General features: G+C 34.8%; 1 protein-coding gene across 5 annotated transcripts in view; it reads right to left on the minus strand.

Moving 5' to 3' along the window:
• Positions 1 to 18,564, minus strand: part of LOC115448648 (solute carrier family 12 member 6) — a 601,928-nt gene that overhangs the window by 21,578 nt on the left and 561,786 nt on the right. For all 5 annotated transcript variants that reach the window (XM_037442864.1, XM_037442862.1, XM_037442863.1 and 2 more), the window contains one exon: positions 3,737 to 3,807. In XM_037442864.1, the coding sequence (XP_037298761.1) occupies positions 3,737 to 3,807 (71 nt within the window). The remainder of the gene's footprint in view (positions 1 to 3,736; positions 3,808 to 18,564) is intronic.

Consider the following 18,564-nt stretch of genomic DNA (forward strand, 5'->3'; position numbering starts at 1 on the left):
CTGACAGCTTACTGTTTGTTCAGCTTTGTTTATCTGACAGCCAATTAGATTTAAGTTGTATCTCAAAATTAGTCAATCACTACGGCCTTATGTCTACGCTCTGCAAAGGCTGCCATGCCGTCAGCACTGAGAAACAGACTTGTTATCACAGCAATGCTCCGTACTTTGATAAATAACGTTTATAAATATGGACGTTAATATCATGATATTCACCAAATGACAGTAAAGTGGAACAACATCGAGCCCTAATAAAGGAATATTGCCACTCTATCAAATTATTTCCTTTTAAGAGTAGACTATGTATGCGATATGTTGACTGTTGATTTGCGTCCATCGTTGGCTAATTTTCAGATTGCCACAAAACTAGGCGATTGATCGAAAATAGGAATACTGGCTAATTTATTTAGAAAGAGGCTTACTTAAGCAATACATGGGTATTCTAAGTGTCACATTATCTCGAAAGTTGTTTGCAAAAGTTATAAAAGGTTTCTATCCTCGCGTCTATTGCCATCAATATAGATGGTCGGGAGAAAGTCACGAGGCTCGCAAATGGCGCGTGAATTATATACGAGATTACAGCCCCGGATTATTCCCACCCGCCGCGCCACCACCGCGGCGCAGGTGTGGAACCAGCCTTATTTAGTTAGCGGAACATTTTTTATTATATTATTTATTCACATGTATTCAACGTCTACCTTTATGTAAATAGCGCTTTGCGTATTAAATTTGTGTTTAGACTTATTACTAAATGAGTAATTAGATTTTAATTATTTTAACGTTTTGCATTACATGTTTAGTCATCATCAGTGGTGAAAGGTGAAAATTTCCGATATAACATGCATAAATGCGGTCCGCAAATCGTTCTAGTGATAATTAGATTCTACAGAAATTCTACATAAAGGGAAGCCGGCCGGTATCCGATTATATGGATCAGGTATAATGGCGACCAGTGGCTCTATCATGACTATACTACAAGAATTTATTTTACTTTTAAGCTGTAATTCTATAGAAGAATCTCTAATTTTATAGAAGAATATTAAATTTATTTACTTATTTATTACTTAAAATATACAACATGACGAAAATAACACGAAACTTGAGTTAATAGCGTAAGAAATTGAAGTATTACGACAGCGATACGAGCGCTACGAACTAGCTACGAAAGCTACGATCTATACGGGTCATCGAGAGTACTCGTAGACGTGCGCGCACTCGAGCCCGTAACCAAAGTAATACGTTCCTGACTCAATTTCAATAAGGTGCTCGATTTATTTCCTTTGCAAATTTTAATGTGAGCCTTAAATTACCTTGTAAGCGTTACGCTGTACTTCAAGCATTTAAAAAAAAATGATATTCAGTTCGAATAATTTAAGGTAAGAAATATGTATAAAGCCAACTAACTATACTGGTATTTTAATTTTATAACGTTATTAAAAGTAATTGTGAGTATTAAATACTGATAAAAATATATAAAATGTCGAAGTAAAGGCCCGCTGTGTATTTTACAGAGATAAAAATAAAAAAATTATATATTAATCCATGACTTCGTTGGAATATACCTTTGCCTTTCCAAATCAATTCAGCCGACTATCCGGTTACTTTTAAGAACCATCCAATAATCCTTATTATTTACTTATGTTTTTGCAATATTAGTGAGATCACACACTGAAATATATAATATAATAATTATTGTTCAGTACGTATTAAAAAACGTAATACAATATTATGGCACGTAACAAATTATATTAACTAAGCGATAAAGTAAGCAAACACAATATAATAGTATCCATATACATTTATGTATTTAGAAAAAGTGTTTTCCAGAACGTAATCTAATAAAATATTGGCTTAGGAATAATATATAAAACCACTTTATTTTTATTTGAAATATAAAAAAGCCTTCTCATATAATTTCGCGAAACTAGCGATGCAATAAAACGGTATGTTTATTACACACAAGTGCTGGTACGCAGGGCCCCGCGGTGTGAAATAAGGTTTATAAACTGCTGGCGTAATTTGCTCAAGACTTTTACGACGCCCCCTGTACCAGTTTGTAGAGTAAACTTGTAATTCGTAATCATATTTGTGTTGCGTATATTTTACATTTTGAGTGTTTGTAGCGTTCCCCCGGATGGATTAATGTAGAGATGTAGAGACCACGAGAGGTAATGAATTGATTGCATCACGAATATGACAATTTTATTGATTTTTATTGCTTTTAAGTACACAATATTATTATTTAAGGCAGGTCTCGGGAGTTAATGGAATCGTTTGAATCATAAAAAATCTAATCACTTTTATATTTTAACTATAATATTCTTTTCTATTTTATGTCTTACAGCTTATTACTATGAGAAGTATGACTATTTTAACTAATTAAATAGTAAAAAAATCAAATACAATCGCTGTGGTGACAACATACAACCAATCGTGCCTGCTATTAACATTCCTAATATGCAAGCTACTTTTACGTTTCAGGAAATGAAAGTCGGATATAATAGAGCAAAGGAATAGCTAGTTCAGTTCGTTAATAACAGCAACGGTTGTTATGACAGCTTAATCTACGGACTCGCCTCGGCATCTTGAAGTAGATTGATGCGGGTTATAAGTTACTCTTGTAGTATGAGCATACGTTACATCCTTATCTTAGCTCTACCAGCTAAGGTATTAAAGTACAATGTATATAACTCTTCTATACAGCACTATTTATTTTACTTATTTTTTTATAAGACACTATGTTTTAGTAGTGAGATCGAGACTTCTTTCCAAGAGGAGTGAAGGATGAAAAACTGTTACTATTTTGCCAGTATATTTGTTGAAACATATCTCAATAAGATAAAACGAGCAACATTAACATAATGTATTGTATGATAAATTATAATTTTGTGTTTGACGAATATATCCACTTGTTTGACCCACTGAGTTTTTATAAAAGAAATAATAAGTAATATCTAAACATTTTTTGATAGTGCGAAGGTGACATTAGTAGGCCATAAAACATTACAGTAGATAGCCTGACAAGATAAATAAAAAATTTTGGAAGCGCTTCTTTTGCTTTTCCGTTTGAAATTTAACGTAATACATATTATAAAGTTCCATGTATTATCAAAATATGGTGAGGTTTTTTACTTTCCTGATCGGTCTATACATCAAATCAAATATCAAATGTCGAATGCCTAATGCCACAATGAATGTGGCTGTCAATTTATCACGAAAGTCTTGTCTTGGCTATACCTACGGTTCGTCTCGAATATCTCTATTAAACATTTATGTGACTTAAGCATTATTCCGTATATTCTTCTTTATGATTTTCTTCATAATTGAAGGTCATGTCCTCTTTGGTAAGCCTTGGTGGTGGCGCTGACGAGCTTTTGTATTCAGGCATGGTAAAATGACTCGACTGTACCGTTTTTTTACACCTAACTGGCTCTTTCTTTTGGGACAACTCTACTGTGGTTGATAGTAAATGGAGTTGAGTCCATATAGAGTATTTCAATAGTTATTTGTTCCGTCAAAAGCTCATAATTATATTTAGTTGAATACTGCATGTTGACCTACCGAAGTTAATATTAATAGTTTATAATAAATCAAGAATGTTGAATTCATCTATAAAGCAATGTCCAATGTTATTATAAGTGAATTGCATCTTTAACTGTCGATGGTGTATCTTAAAAAATAAACATAAATTTAATTTAATGAAAAATATTATAGTTTTCACTATAATATTAGCACTTACATGGTAGAGATAAAGGTTGGTATCGCAACCCTTGTTTTTCTCCGCAGGCAGGCCATGGTCGTCTGTGTCACCTGTAATAAAACAAAAATGTTATACCATTACGGAATCAGTCGCTGGATCGTAGCGGGAGCGTCGGCAGTAATGAAATTTATTAAGAGCTCATAGAGTTATGTTGGGTATATTTTTCCAAGTACAGTAAGCCACAAATTGCTGAACAAATTCTAAATTTTTTGACGTAGCGGTGGGGATAGCGTAGTTGAGAATGGAACGGACTGCTAAGACATAGGTTTATAGGTTCAATACCTAAGCCTTGCACCTCTGACTTTTCAAAAATACTTAGTTGAAGGTGCATAGCTTGTTTTTAACTAGATCAAATGGTATAGAAAAAAAAAATTGCGGAAACTTGCATGCGTTAAATAATATCAAACACAATTTTGAAGGTATGTAAAGTTTGTCAAATGTATCTACTACTATATACTCGTATCTATTGGGTAAGCAAGGTTGGCCTAAGTTTAACTAAGACTAAGGTATTCTCTTAGTGATAGAACCGGCCCGTTCCCACTAATGGGATAGTATTATAAGACAGGGCCGGTTTTATTATTATATTTTGCAACTGTTGTGGCTGACTGTACGTGGAACGTGGAACGCGAGTCGGCGCGCGACGTCCCACGAGGCGCGTATTTTTGTAACTACCTACGTTGTTAGGCTTCGTTGTATCAACATAGATATTATAATATTACAGCGGCATGTACCTATGTTTGTATTACCCAGGTAAGTATGGTTCTATCTTTTTTAATATTCTTTTTTAATTTTTGGTTTTACGATTGAATATTTGTATTACAGTGAGAAAGATACCTATTGTATCTTAGTGACTTAATTAATATTACATGGAATTCCCTACAATAGCCCCTAGATAGAATACTGTATCGACTTATAGCGCTACCTGTATAACGCCAGATTTATGTAATTCATCAAAAAATTCTATTATTTTTATGGGAGCAAATTATCGGCATAAAATGTAACCTTTATGTTAATCTAGGACATAAAACTATGTACTAATTCTCAATTTATAATGTATGTGCTAATTACTAATTCAAATGCGTTTAACTGTTTCTACGTTTACTTCTTACAAACATCCAAACATTTACATTAACTTTCGCATTTGTTATATTAGTCCCTTTATCCCTATATTATTTCCTCACCACTTTGAATGTAGGCAAGTATTTATTATTAAGTACCTACACTCAGTAATAAAGGATTTGTATTTTGTATTTAACAATTAACTTTACAAAAGCTAAAGAAATACCTCGCAGAACGTGTATTATTCCCACGCGGGTAGTAACGTTCGGCATGTATGAGATACACACACACACACACACATACACACATTACACAAACATTGCCGTAGAGTGTGTGTTTAGCGAGTGCTGCCATAATGTATGCTGTGTGCCGTAAATTTATGTATATGCCGCTATATTGTCTTGAAATATTGTTTACACTTTACCGTTATTTGTATAAGAGAACGTTTAGGCATATTTCGGTAAGCTTATTTGTATAGTAATATTTAGGAAAATACTACATTTTTTTGTATTTTGATCCATGCATGTTGGTGTGGTGGGTATTTTATTTTTCCCGTTTCTTGGGAATATAAGTATTAGTGAAGTACAGTATAACGAAATTCATTTTTATTATAATTATTTAAAATAACGAAGTTAATATACAATATTTGCAAATAGTTTTACACACACAATTTCACGCATTTATCCCCGAAGGGGTATGCAGAGGCGCAACCAAGGCACCACTAAGGCGTAACGACTGCCCATAAAGGACCTCAACGCATTAATTTAATAAATCTGATTAAAAAATTCCATTATTTCTTACGGGGGCTAATTTCCGGTATATAATACTTTTTAATAGTTATGTAGGTATATATGTTCTACCCGAGTGCAACATTTTGTTCAAAATCCATTCAGTTGTTTCTGCATTTACTTCCAACAAACACAGACAATTATTGCACAAACTTTTCCATTTATGATATTAGTAAAAAGTAAAATAAGATTAAACAAGGTCCAATATCCTTGCATAATGGTGGTTGGCAGCGGGTAAATATTTGGATAATTTATATTCCGACAGATTCACACATATTAGAGACTAACCGCTATTTTAATTAGCATATACTTTCAATAGCTTTTCCAAGGATTTGTTACCATTTCCATATTGCTTCATAATATTTTCAATCATTTGCAAATAATTATGAGCCTAAACATTTTGCATTATAAATGAATGTTGCTATAACTAAATACTCCATTAAAAAATATGAGTCTAAACTTGTTTAAGGACAATCATCAGTCTTCGTAATAATCAGACCAGGATATAAAGTAACGTACAAAGTGACTGAAATAATGCTTTTGTAAGAAGGTTTAATATTATGTTTATCTACAAATAAATAGAATTAAGGTTTGTGTCCGTTAATCTGACTTACAGGCCGTTTCCTAACTTTATTTTTTTGTCTTTTTTCTTCCTTTCTTTTGGCTTGACTAAACTGGCCTACATTTAATTCCAAAAAAGAACAAGGGACGTAGACAAGATGTCTTCATACAAACATTAACATTACTAGAACATATGTAATGTCGTTATATTATGTCATTATCATACATCTAACGAAGCGTTAACGATTTAGAAATCATGTTATCTTCTGCTCTTATATGAACGGAGTGTTTGGCAAAATATAATAATCGAGAACTACGTAAACTCGAAATTCAATACGTTAACATTAACATCTTTGTAGTGAGTAGTTAACAAACATTGGAAGTAAATTAGCCGCGATTCCCCCACCTGGCGCGGTAAACAGTTCAGCTGCGAGAATATGTAATTAATTCACTTACGGTGAACTAATTCGCAACACACACAAGGTATACGTTATAGAATCTATGACGTGCATCACAAAATGACTTAGTTTGCGAGTAATTCACATTTATATTTTTTCATACGTCTGTCAGCATCTTTAGAAAGTACGTAACGTACCTTTTAAAAAATCGCTTAAAACGAATATTGTTAAAACAAATAGACAATCTGAAATGTTCGTCTGCAATAATAATCTTTCTAATAACTACTTATGTAGATTCTTCACAAATGACCAAAACTTAAGTACACGTTTTTCACAATAATATCGGTTTCAATGGTATTCAAAGTGTTTAGGTATGCCATATCATAACAAATAAAAAAAAATGTTCTATAGGCACACATATACAGCGTTAGGATATTTAAAAAAAGTATATTTCAAGAAAGCAATATACATGACCTTACGCACTATAAACACTTCATTGGCATAATCGTGTTCAGGACAAAATAATTAGTAACTACCCGTGCCCATACTTTCATTAACTTGTTATGGTATGTCATTTCCTTACATTTTGTTTTTTTTTTTGTTGAAAAAACGACTCTGCAGAAAGACGTTTTAGCTATCCCCGGCCTGTTTACAAATAACCAAATAATTATTATTTGGTTATTACCATAGAACATAGGTATTACTTTGGTGATATGAACATAAACAAGATTAACAAACATAAAAAAATACAAGCATGTTAATGCTTAAGCGTCTTAACTGATCATTTTCTTCGGAGTTTGCTTGACATTATCCTTCATGTCAGTTCATCAGTTCATTCTTCTTCGATGCCTTCACGTCGTGTTACTTACAACCTGCACGGCAGTGAACACTGGTATACACATTTTATATAGCAACCACAGTTAATTACCAGACAAGACGTAAGTTTTTTTTAATGCTTTGAATGACGAGACGAGCGTGCCGTTCGCCTGATGGTAAGCGATACTACCGCCCATAAACAGTAGAAACATCATCCAACACCTTGAACTATAAAGTATTGTTTGGTATTCCACTGCGCTCGCTATTGCGAGACATGTGGTGTTAAGTTTTATTACGTCCAGTAGTTAAACTGGCTAGAATGTCCTTCAAACCGGAGCACAACAGTGACTTCACACAGTTGCTTGGCAGCAGAAATAGATATTGCGGTGGTACCTACCCAGGCGGACTCTCACATATGAGACTTACTAGCAGTGAAGCCACCAGTAAGTCTGTTATACATCTTCAGAATATGGTGCTGCAATAATTATTATTACTCAATTAATACTATTTTAGTATGGGCAATATACTTCTGCCAAATTAGACTGTTACGCTAGGGGCTAGTAATGGTAATAATTAAGTCATTGTTAATTAAATTGCATACGTGAGTAATAAGTTATTTAAGAGCTATATTCGTGTATTTGTATATTTCATTAATAAATACAATTTATATATTTTATTGAGATAATATGCACATAGATAAGACGGATAAACCAGGACGAAACCCAAACTATTACTCTTGCGCCTTCATATATATATTTTTTGTGGAGTAGGCTTTACTTTGACAAATGTTTTATGATTGTGACTCTTTGACATTTTCCTTGATCCTTCGCGCTGGTTTGAAATAATTTCCTTTGAAGAACATTTCCAACGGCTTTTAATAGCGGCATGTAAATGTAGCGTGCATAGCAGTCCTATAGCCGACATTTATTTTCATAACCGTATATCATATTAAAATTGCGTGTTGAAAAAGAAAATACCATACATTCGTTGAGTATTAATCTTTAACTTCATAAATATGTGAAGCATTGCGAAGTTAAAGTTATAATAAAAGGGAGTATTGAATATTATAGTATACTTTTGAACTCGGGAAAGTACAAAAAGGGATACTTATGAGATCAGCGATTAACTGCTAGTGTTATAATATCGGAGTATCTTATATAGAAGCGGCGATAGCCTAGTTGGGTGTGGAACGGACTGCCGAGACGAATGTCCGCAGGTTCAAAACCCAAGGGCACACACCTCTGACTTTTCTAAAAAATCATGTGTGTATTCTTTGTGAATTTATCGTTCGCTTTAACGGTGAAGGAAAACATCGTGAGGAAACCTGCACATCTGAGAAGTTCTCTATAGGAATTCCGATGTGTGAAGTCTACCAATCCGCACTAGGCCAGCGTGGTGGACTAAGGCCTAATCCCTCTCAGTAGTAGAGGAGGCCCGTGCTCAGCAGTGGGCAAGTATATAATACAGGGCTGATATTATTATTATAATAAGAATCTATATTAATATAACTTGTAGTGGTAGCTTGCACTAGATGGGGCCAATATCAAAATTTTTCGGGGGCTCTTTAGGACCGCAGTATATATAAGGCGATTCCCCGGTAGCCTGCCTTACCTTACATATGTCGAGGTCCCTAAAATTCAGGGATTCATTGATACGGCGGTAACCACGCCCCAGAGAAAAGAGTTATTGAAAGAGACTAAACATTTTCCGATCCGATTAAATAACCCGTTCTATTTGGCAAACAAAGCTTAACGCGCATATCCTGGTGGAAATACTAGATCCGTGTGGACGGAATGTGCACACGTTCCAACACAATTGAAACTTTTTCAATACGTTCTCTCATCCCTGCATCCCAGGAGCACGTAATAGTAATCCTGCAATCGTGTTTTGTTGAGGGCAGTATTGTTTTGTGAAAAAAGATTCGTATTGCGCACATATCGTGTTTGTGTGTGAGAGTTGTTCCGAAATTGTTTTATTTGCATTCGTTTATGAATATCAGACGAAGTATTATGGAACGTGCTTTAAAACAATACTTATAGTTAATAGATCAGCTTATTCAATAAGTAAATAAAATCGACGTTACCTATTGTTTTTGTTACTTTGGTTCTTAATAATAAAAGTTGAGGAACGGAGGGAACGAAATTAATAACTTGCAGTTTGTTCGTTGTCGATTACATTTCTTACAAAGATAATATAACCACAGATCCATCCAGCCAGCGCTGCTACAATATGATAATATGATACTCGTTTATATAGATGTGTGTAAGATATCGTTAATTTAGTTCAAGTACTCACCACAAATTCCTAAGTGTTGAAACGTAAAAAATGCATGTAAAACCGCACACCAATTAAGGTTACACCGTTAATCCGTCCGGGCAATATCGCCGTCATCAACATAAGGAAAAAGAGGTTCATTACTCCCGCGAGCTCTTTAAATTAATCAGGAGATCCGAGGGTACAAGATAAAGTGGCTATACTGGCGCGCTGGGAAGCCCCGCGATTGATCGATGCTTTAGAGATTTCATTACAATGTTGACCCATTATGTCTTTGTTTACGTAAATACTATAAGCTCCTTTTGCGAGGCTTTAATAGCGTCAAGAAACGTCTATTCCCAGCGTCAATAGACGTGCATTAGCGTTGTTAGGTTCGGTGAATTTAATCGTGTTTCATTATAGTTTAGGTAACGTTGTAAATACATTTACTATTAACGTTGAGAATACGTCAATTTTCGTATGCACATATTTAAGAACACAACTAAATAAGTTTTATCTGGTTGTGTTTTGCTAAATTATTGTTTAATTACAGTTTCTTTGATTCCATTACTTATAATAATAATAATAATATCAGCCCTGTATTATATATTTGCCCACTGCTGAGCACGGGCCTCCTCTATTACTGAGAGGGATTAGGCCTTAGTCCACCACGATGGCCTAGTGCGGATTGGTAGACTTCGCACACCTTCGAAATTCCTATAAAGAACTTCTCAGATGTGCAGGTTTCCTCACGATGTTTTCCTTCACCGTTAAAGCGAACGATAAATTCACAAAGAATACACACATGATTTTTTAGAAAAGTCAGAGGTGTGTGCCCTTGGGATTTGAACCTGCGGACATTCGTCTCAGCCGTCCGTTCCACACCCAACTAGGCTATCGCCGATTCTATTGCTTACGAAGAATTAAATATGATTTATATCTTGATTACTTACACATATCACGGTGTATATATTTTAGGTTTTCTTACGATGGTTTCAATTAACACTTTCAACATTTTTAAACAATGTTTGCGTATGCGATCATACAAATTGTCTACATAATTTTTTGTTGAACATAATTATTCATTAACCCATACGTCCATACAAAATGTGATTAAGCAAACTGTCCGAATACAAAATCCAATTAATATTTTAATGCGAACGTGATCTGTTCGAGCGGCATTCAATTAATTGAACACAGAGGGAGTCGGCGGCTTATTTTTGTTTGACCGGCTAAATGAGAACCACTATTTAATGTACCATTGAGTTTCTGTCAACCCTGAAGCGTTATTTTAATATGTTTTTATTGTTCAGTGTTTCTAGGATTATTGTTTTAAGTAAAATTGATTTCTGTTCTTAGAAATGTTGAATTTTACAGAATATTTTTATTTGAAATAGGTATTTGATTTATATTTGTGTCTTGTCGTGTTTTACCAAAACGTATTTTAGGTTTAAATTTATAATTTGTAAAATTCGAAATTATTGTCTCTCTATAGCAAAATAAGCAATGAAAAGAAAGTGTAGTATTAAAATGCCTAATAATATTATTTGTAGAAGTCGATTTTGTTCCAGATAATGCGCGTGTGTAATAACTTTACCAAAATAAAAAAATCGCTACTCACTTCTAAAAGATGACAAGTAACTCATAAAACATAGCTAACTTTTTTATACCCAAAAGGGTAGGCAGATGCGCAATCAGTATAACTCACTTTTTGACTGTGCGTTCTATCCCATGACATGATAGGGGGCAAACTTATCACCATATCGGGCACAAATTCTTGATTCCGGTTTATTATTGAGCAGAAAAATGAATATTATTTTGCTCGACCTGGGATTCGAACCAGTGACCTCAGACCCGTGTCGTACTAATTCACGACTTTTTAATATTTGTGCCAAATATAATCCAAACCTATATTTATATAGCGTAACATGACTAACTTCTAACCTTCCAAAAATATTCACAAACTTATACATTATAATATTAGTAACATTATTCTAATTATATTCCATCTCCGAAATACATTCGCTGGAAAATTCGGCGCCTCCGTTAAATTAAACTGGAGGCATAAACCGCGATATCTTACGGATCAAAACGTTTGTACGCATGAGCGATTAAATCAATCTTTTGCTACGAGACGGGCATGCTTCGTAGCTTCTACGTAATATGCTACGAATATATCGCTACGATTTTCCATCGGCAATAAATTGGCATTTTGCAATACTTCGTGTCATATATGAACAGTTGGATATATCCAGCGACCGTATATATCATCGCTGTATGTATCTCTATGGAAAATTTATTTTTAGGAGGTTTAGATTTCTTATTTTTGTAGTTTGGAATATTTGATATTACGTATTTTTAAATATCACCCAGAAGGGAAAAATAATAGAATCAATAAATATTTATGATCAGTTTGTATTATTCCAAATATGTTCTTATCCTCATAATAAAACTATTTGGCATAGGGAAGTGACAAACTAGCTGCATAACTATGTTTCGTAACGAAATAGGTTCTATATATTGTTAAGTATATAGCAGCGAATAAAACCAATTTATGAAACTCCTTGATAAATAAACACCTTTCTAAATATATATTGGGAGATTTTGGATTTTGATGCCTAGATCAAAACCCAAAATCCTTTACTAGAATGTAACAAAAACGTCACACATTTGAGAACGAGTTCATCTATGTTATACTCTACATGTCGCATGCGATATTTTAAGCTTACTAACATCGGTTTTATCACCGTTGGCGTAAACCCAAAGGTCAGTTGTATCGCGCAAAACCTAAATAAAAATAAATTCAATTTGCAATATTTTCTTTATAGACGCTTCTGCGACCCGAATCGATACGAGTTGAGGGTAAACGAGAAGTTTTACTGATGTGTGGTCTGCAAAATACTTAAAGGATAAAAGAGGACAAGAGCCATCACTAATATCCCTTGGAAACCTTTTCTTAAAGGCCGTTAGCGAAAATACGGAGTCATCCATCATACAATTTGGTTTGCGAGTTAGCTTAGTTACTTATCCTCAATGTAGGTGATTATGACATTTGTTTGCTTCAAAACATGTTACCTTTACAATGTTATCAAACTTCGCCTAAAGTTTTTGGTGTGTCATGTTGACTTAATTATCGTGTTTACTTGTTAATCAAATTGTGTGAGTTTTGTTCATAGTTAGTATTAATATGGGTTTGTTGAGATTACGTTTTGTATAATAACGTTATGTAACCACGCCGAAATTAAACACGGCCTAACAAAATGTTTGCGAAGTTATATCCTCTGACGTCCCCTTTTATTGCTACTTTTAAACAACATATTTTGGTTTTATTTTTACGCAACTTTTAGTACTGCGGATAGCTTGAGATAAAAACCTAAATTTGAATAAACATGTTTCTAACTTCAAATCTACTCATTCTATTAGTACTAAGTGCAAGATACTTCAGATTTCTCCATAACAAGAAATAATATTCATCCATTAAGAGTTTCAGAGTTCCTTAATGGGTTGGGAACAAATATATGTTTTTATCTAAACACGCTCGACAAACCAGAAACCAGATGTGGGTTTTTAGGTAAATGTGGCGAAGCCGAGCTCGGATAATCACTTTTATTGATGACAATACGCCGGCCCCGCAGTTTGGCACCGCGCCAAAAAGGGATAGTTTTGTCTCCAAACTATATACATAGGGCGATGTATACTATATTACGTAATACTATAAATCAAGTTTATCGATGTTATGAATATTACTGAGTTGTAACAACAAAACAAAAACATTATATACTACATCGTTAGATCAATGTATGGTCGCAAATATTAGTTTTTTGGACACAACACAGTGATTGCTTTGAAGCCATCAATCGTTTTCAACGCCTACCGAAAGAACGCCGTTTTGGGCTTGTTGCAATATCGTGTGATTCCAATACGCGAACACGTCTGCGCAATTCGGAATTACTTTGTTGTACACGTGTATTTGCGTAAGTAGGTCGGCGAACAATAAAAGTTGTCTGTTTCTTTGTTGTGAAGGCGTTGTTCGCAGCGCTAGTAAATACATCGTTGTCAAGAACAGTACGAGTAGGAGCGGAGAAAAGCGCTCATAAATTGCGCAGATGTGTGCAGTATGCAAGACCGCCGGCTGTCGCGGGGCTGGTCGCGAGTATACGGACTACTAAAGATTAACGACCGGGATTATTTTCGTGTTTGTTGACGATATTACGCATAGCGGAATAAACTACCCTCTTAGTTAAAGTTATTATTTAAGTAAATAGAAACATGTACATTCATACGTGGTGATTCATTGGTTTCTAGTTACGGCTTTTTTATCCTTCGAGAAAATTGTCATGAACATAGCTTACTTCGAATATTTCATTATTTTAAAATCAAGTTATTTGAATCGTTCGTAGCGCTCTGGTCGCCTCATAAGACTCTTTTGAACGAGAAATCGGGGGCTAAAAAGGTTGAGCTCAAACGAAAATTGTTTGAATTCGTATGTAAAACAATCCGCAGTATCTGGTATCCAGTGGATTGCGGCATTCACAACGAGTTCATTTAACTGTGTCGCGTCGGGACCAACGTCTGTTGGCACTCTTAAATCCGGCACATTTGAAATTTCCATTTCGTGTTGTACTGGGAAAAGTTTTTGTGGAAGCAAAAACCAATGTAGGCGTTGGGAACAAACTGAAGTAGCTGTGTGTGATGCCCGCAGCGCTCGCTTGTCTGCCGTATCAAACTTTATGCTTTATGAACAACTTTTTTGTTTTCCATGTGGTAAAGTTAGGTGTTTTAGATGCTTTACTTACATTCTACCTTGGTGAGGTAGTTGTGTTGCGTGCGCGGTGCGACAGCGCTCCCGGGTCGAGAAAATGATATTGGATTTTTCTACTCAGTATCAACCTATAGTATAGATTTTGTGGTCGATATAGCGATAGGCTCGACCCCACGGCATGGGACGAAACACTTTTGTGAAAAGTAGCTGTCTGGGTTGCACTTCTGCCGACCACTTCGAGAATACAGGTATAATTTGTGTGTTTGTGTTCGTTTTTACCAAAATTCATATTCCGGCGTGTGATTCAAAAAGTAATCCGTACGCCCTTACCTATTTACTATCATATATTAGAAATATATTTTCACATTAGTTGCAACTAAATAGTATATCATAGTATTTCTTCTGAATATCTCATCGATAATGTAAACTATTCCAAGAAAATAAGGCCTATATATACCGATATAGAATGCAATACAGATTCTATAACAATATCTTTAAACACAATAAAGCACAGAACTCAAAATGAGTTTAAGCTTGACGATAATTTATTTATGTATTTTGCGAACTCAATTTTCGTATATCGAATTTACTTAGTTTATAAGGGTCAAAAAACTTGGAGACGTAATTTTGTTAGCTCAACTGGGCCCAAGTTTTAATTAGAGATGTCCTTGTTAGTTAGGGTATAGCTTGTTTTGTTTACGAAGGGTCAGGCGCCACTAAAACTTGGCGGGCTTGCCGGGGCAGTTCTATTGACGTCCTGAGAAATGACCGTTGCGGTTCGCACAGCCTGTTAGGCTATCTCCACCCTACAATCAGTATTTCAGGTGAAGGGTCCATATAACCCGATTCCAGCCGGCTTTCGTTTATGTAGAATTTATGTAAAATCTAATTATCAGAGATGAATTAATAATGTGATATTGTCAAATCTAACTAATATAAATGCGACGGTTAGTGAATATGTTTGGATGTTTGTGAAAAGTAAATGCAGAAACAGTTGAACAGATTTGGATGAAATTTGGTACACGAATAGTCATTATCCTGGATTACCACATCGGCTACTTTTTATCCCGGTAAATTACTCCCGTGGGAACTAGCGTGTTTAAAGTAGCTTTGGGGCGGAAAAGACTTGTCACGCGGACGAAGCCGCGAGCAACACTTTGTGTGAAATATAATACGATGTACTTTTCATTTAAATTGCGTGAAGGTACCCTGGTAAACGTTTATAAAGCTAGTGCTACTAAGTACTTCAAGCTAGCACGTATTTTAAATAACTACTTTATTGTCTTGATGTTAAAATATAGTTTTGCTACATCTCATTACCATATTTTTATCCTTTCTATAACGGAGATTTGATATTTTGCTATAATAAAAGATGAAGGCAAACCTTCTTATTCAATACAGGGCTATTCGCGTATCGAAAAAAGTAATAAATTCAATGCGTATTATGTTTGGCAAAGAGCTTTTAGAATATGAAGCTAGTATGTTTGTATATCGGTCGCTGTGCGCGCACATTTGCTTTTCACCCGTTCAGATTTCACTCGACGTTGTGTGCTGCGATTATAACTCTTATTGCGGCGTGTTATTACGGAAAATTATTAAATTGAATAGAGTTATATTGTAGGGTCGTCGAACAAATAGCATTTTTGTACCATGCTTGGAAAGTAGTGAGTAAATAATACTATAGTAAGATCTAGTTCTAAAACTAAGAATCGTATCCAAATATACGAAAATCTGTCGCTGACAAATTTGAGATTAAAGATGAACAGCGTTACACGGTTACATGATGCCTTAGCTCGACAGTTTTATTCAAATTTGATCATCTCATAATATAAAACGCTTAAGGCAGATAAGATATGAAAATAACCATTTATCTAGTAAGAATATTGTGACGCGAGATGGTTTAATGGTTGGTCATTTCGTATCTGTGATAAATAGTCCAGCGCTTCCTGTCTTTGTCTCTTGGTATTTTACCAGCTGTCAGATGAAGTCCCATTTGATCTCTTTGAAAAGTTCTACATAGACTCTAGTTATTTCAAACAATAAACACCATTTTGAAATCAAAACTCTAACGCGGAAAGACGCGTTCGTCACTTCGAGTACATGACTCGAAACTCACTGTATTTGTTCAGAAAAGTAAAAAAAAGAAACTGGTGCAAACTAATTATTTCGCTTACAACTGACACTAAGCAGTGAGCTTTAGTAATAAGGACAGCAAACACGCCGAGTGAGCTATACATTTTTAATTCGAATATGCAGTACGGAAGGGCGCCGCGTTTTTGCCGACGCTCTTCATATAATATTCAACGGCAGTGGCGCTTAACGAGTCATGCTTATTCCGCGCATGATTATATTCAAGATGAAGGGCGAAGTATATTTATTATCATGTCATTGCCTGGTTTAGCTATTCACGCCTTCTTATGGTGAATGATACGACATGATTAGCTTTTTTTGTGAATATATGATTTGTTACCTTTTTAAAGGACGCCTTCAAATTTGCCACGACACTTAACGGGATATGTGAATGCTTCCAATGAAGGACTATATTTCATTGTAAGTTAAGAGGAGGATTGGAATTATAGATGCGTAGTGTGGGTGTTCCTAGATTTGCTGGTGGTAGGATATATTTTATATTACTATATATATACTATATATAGGATATATTTTATACTACTATTGTACATTAATTGATATAAAATTTAACAATTCATGTTTTAAAGTGACGATCTGAGTACCGTGTAGTGGATTATGAACAGCATTGCTACTATTTTTGGCAGTGACGTTTACAAGGACGCGATCGATTTGTTCCTTTCATTATTCAGTGTATTTTTAGATATTCAGTAGAGTTACTTCGATGGGAAGTTTGGTGCAGTTCAAACAATAATGTCACTTACTATTTTGGGCGAATATTCTTTACCCATCACATGAACAAAATAAATTATCATATCTGTAAGTCTTAAAAAGGCGATGTATACACGGTTGAGCAGAGGAGTAATCACTGGTGAAATAATTAATTAATTACTATGTCGGGTCTCGCAGGTGGACCGAAACTTGAGTGTGTACTCTGCTAATGAAATCTTACCAAATAGATCTTAATACACGACTTGTTTATAATACCCGCCAGCTAGCCTAAGACAATATTATCATACGGGCAATATTCTGTAGAGAATATTAATTATGGTCTACAGTGGCGGCCTTAGGGTTAACCGACCAGAACCTCACGTTTATAGGGAGCACGCGTGGTGCCTTGTAGCACCTTTTTATCTTTTTATATACGGAACTATTATAAACGGGGACCAAGGCTATTGATGACTAATTTCATTTTTAGGTTATGCAAGTCTTTCTTATTATATCACAGTGAAGTAATTTTAACTAATATGCACTGAGTTATAGTTAATATATAACGTAGGCGCCGAGCAAGTGCCCTGTCTCCTGTCAAGTCCATTTGTATACATATATAAAAAACTGTATGTCAACAATATCTCTCTTTAAATGAAGATGTATATTTTTATTTTTGACCGGCACGACAAAGTTAGCTCCCTGTATCGGATCGTAAGTGGAGTGGGGTTCAGATAGAATGTTGAGTGACGAGAGATGTTTATTACGTTGTCCATTATCGTTGGTTATACACCATTGTGAGTAATACGTTGATTACTATTCGGGCAAATAAAGTATTCTATCACCATATAATAAAAACGATTATACTTCTTCAATGTGAGATAAGTTTTGATCCAATGCCTGTTAAGTTTGAAATTCGAAATTGCTTCTACAATAAAAAGCAGACAAGAGCCTGTAAAATTATAATGAACGTCGCCGAGCCGGTGCTAATATCCGTCGTTATTGCGTTAAAAGGCGAAGTTTTATTCATAGCGCAGTTTGTGAACTTGATAAATCGAGTTAACTTTAGAAAATTCATTATTATCCGATCGTGTGCCGACGCTTTGTGCATGGATTTAATATATTTAATTCATGAATTTACTTATGGAAAAGTTTATTTCAATTTGTTATACGTTTGAGTGTTTAGAGTAGGAGGGATGGAATAGTTATAAAGTATGCTGCCATTTTATAATTATAACATAATAATATTAGTCTTGCTGTTCTTCATCCTCTTAACTGAGAAGGTTTTAGGCCTTACGTCCCCACGCTGGCCCAGTGCAAATTAGCAGAATTATA

Source organism: Manduca sexta, chromosome 25, assembly GCF_014839805.1.
Source record: "Manduca sexta isolate Smith_Timp_Sample1 chromosome 25, JHU_Msex_v1.0, whole genome shotgun sequence".
Taxonomy (NCBI): Eukaryota; Metazoa; Arthropoda; class Insecta; order Lepidoptera; family Sphingidae; genus Manduca; species Manduca sexta.